This window comes from Aplysia californica, unplaced genomic scaffold, assembly GCF_000002075.1.
Source record: "Aplysia californica isolate F4 #8 unplaced genomic scaffold, AplCal3.0 scaffold00134, whole genome shotgun sequence".
Classification (NCBI taxonomy): domain Eukaryota; kingdom Metazoa; phylum Mollusca; class Gastropoda; order Aplysiida; family Aplysiidae; genus Aplysia; species Aplysia californica.
This window is the reverse complement of record NW_004797404.1, coordinates 183304-185546: the sequence shown is the minus strand read 5'-3', so window position 1 is coordinate 185546 and position 2243 is coordinate 183304. Positions and strand designations below refer to the sequence as shown.

The 2243-nt window shown below is 39.1% G+C and overlaps 1 protein-coding gene across 1 annotated transcript in view; it reads left to right on the top strand.

Moving 5' to 3' along the window:
• The window catches only part of LOC101863976 (lysophospholipase-like protein 1), a 4193-nt gene extending 2002 nt beyond the window's left edge, over positions 1-2191 (top strand). Inside the window, exon 2 of the mRNA XM_013081512.1 lies at positions 312-2191. Within this exon, the coding sequence (XP_012936966.1) occupies positions 312-533 (222 nt within the window). The 3' untranslated portion in view covers positions 534-2191. The remainder of the gene's footprint in view (positions 1-311) is intronic.
• Positions 2192-2243: the final 52 nt, after the last annotated feature.

The window sequence follows — 2243 nt, the reverse complement described above, 5'->3', positions numbered from 1 at the left end:
ACAGACAGACAGACAGACAGACAGACAGACAGACAGACAGACAGACAGACAGACATCATACTTAAGAATAAATGCTGACATTACCTTTCTGTGACACAAGCCAGTAATAATTTATAAGCAAACGTGCATAGTACAGTACCAACAATATTATGTTGCACATCGGTAGGCCCGTCGGGGGAAGAAAAATAAGATACAAAACTAGCAACACTATTAGGTGATCTAATATTATTATTTTTATTCTATTCTATCATTTTATTTTTGGAAACTACCTGAAGACGTTGCCATAACAGCATTATTTTTTACGTCTTTAGCACCTGCAAGATGTAGGAATCCCGGACAAGCTACCGCCATTCTTGTTCTGCCACGGAGACGTGGACAATTTCGTGGACCTGGAGTGGGGCAAGACCATGCACCGGCGGTTTGGTCAGTACGGGGTTACAGGACATTTCGAGACGATACCAGGCCTGAAACATACCGTCAACAAACCCGAGCTAGACTTTGTCAAATCTTGGGTCATGGAAAACATGCCATGAGAATGAGGTGTACACTAGTTGGTTTTAGCCACACGTCGCCCCATCTTCACAAACTTAAGTTTTACACTGGCATCTGCAGTGACTGAAATGTACTTTATGTACCTACTTTTGATTAACATTTTTTTACAAAGAGTATCATTTTATTATTCTTGCAGCACCTGACATCATTTAAACTCTCCTCCAATCGGATCCCATTTAAAAAATGGACCGTTAAAAAAATAGCATTATCTTTTGTCTCCATGAGAAGCATTTCTTTCCGTTTGATTGATTTTGTTTTTACTTATCATAAAATGCGTAAACAGACATCATTCTCAAATTATATTATTATAACATAAGCTTATATTATGGGTTTAAAAGATGGCTCTGATAATAATAAAACATGATGATAAATTATTAAATAGCTTTTATGTGGCGCAAATTGCCGTACAATAGCAAACTCTATTATCTATGAGCTTTATAATCTATATTTTTTTACCCCAGTAGACTCAGGAGCTAAAACACTAACATGTTAACAAGCTCTTTCGCTGTCTTTGCCCGGGTGAAGTGAGGAAAATTAGTCTAAAGTGCTTTCTCAAAGGACACAACGTCGGGTCTGAGTCTGAGGCTCGAACCCCCGAACCCGCAACCTCACGATTACGACTCCGGTAGCCTAACTACTCCTAAACTAGAGATATAATTACCGGACAATGACGCCTTCTATTGCCTTCTAGTAAAGAGTCCGAGTCAAATCCTCCAATCTAAAAAAAAAAGAAAGAAAAACAAAAGATGTTTTACTACACCAACGTGTTCGTGGTATGTTTGCAACAAAGGTAGACTATGGATAGTTATTGTTTGTTTTTTTGTTAATGCATACATGCCACTCCATCATTTATTATTTACACTACAAACGAGCGTGCTTGTCCGCTCAAAAAACCAAGATGTAAGTATACACTGTACACGTAATTGTGTAAAAGAAAAACTGCCAATGGACGGGTGCAATACATATGTACATGTATGAATTCGTTGTGATTTAATTTAAACAATTTCAGCTACCGAAAGACAACGTGCAATAAAAACTGGCATGACATTATAATGACGAAATAGTGTGCAATAAGTGTGGACACGGGTCTTTTCTTTATTATATAGCCTACACTGGAACTTATAGTGCATGACTATGCCATGTGGTAGCAAGATATTTTTCTTCGCCCGACAGGCCTACCGATTTGCAATATATACATATTATTGTTATTATATAATGAATGTTACTGGGTGCCTATTGCGGATGGGATCGGGTTGGGATCAGCGCCCGACTCGTCGCCTGAAAACACGTTTGTTTTTTAGGCGACATGTCAACTTGTGCCACGATAGCCGCTTTGCGCCCTCAATCTGGCTCGCAAAACCGATCCGACCCAACCCGATTCCCCAATGGGCACCCCGTATAAACGATGCACTTTTATTATATAAATTACAACGGGCTCGTGTCACAGGAAGGTTGAGTCAGCATTTATTTTAAGTATGCTCAACAATTTTGTAACGTGCAATTAGGAGTGGACCAACGCTGTGCATCCCGGATATTTTAAATATTAAATTATGCCAAATGAAATGTGATACCGTGCGCCTGTTTGTTGTTGAACAGCTGTGGTTGATGATGCATAATAAAGTAAGTTTACTCTCTTTGATCAACTGTAGTTTGTTTGTGTGTGTGTGTGTGTGTGTGTGTGTGTGTGTGTG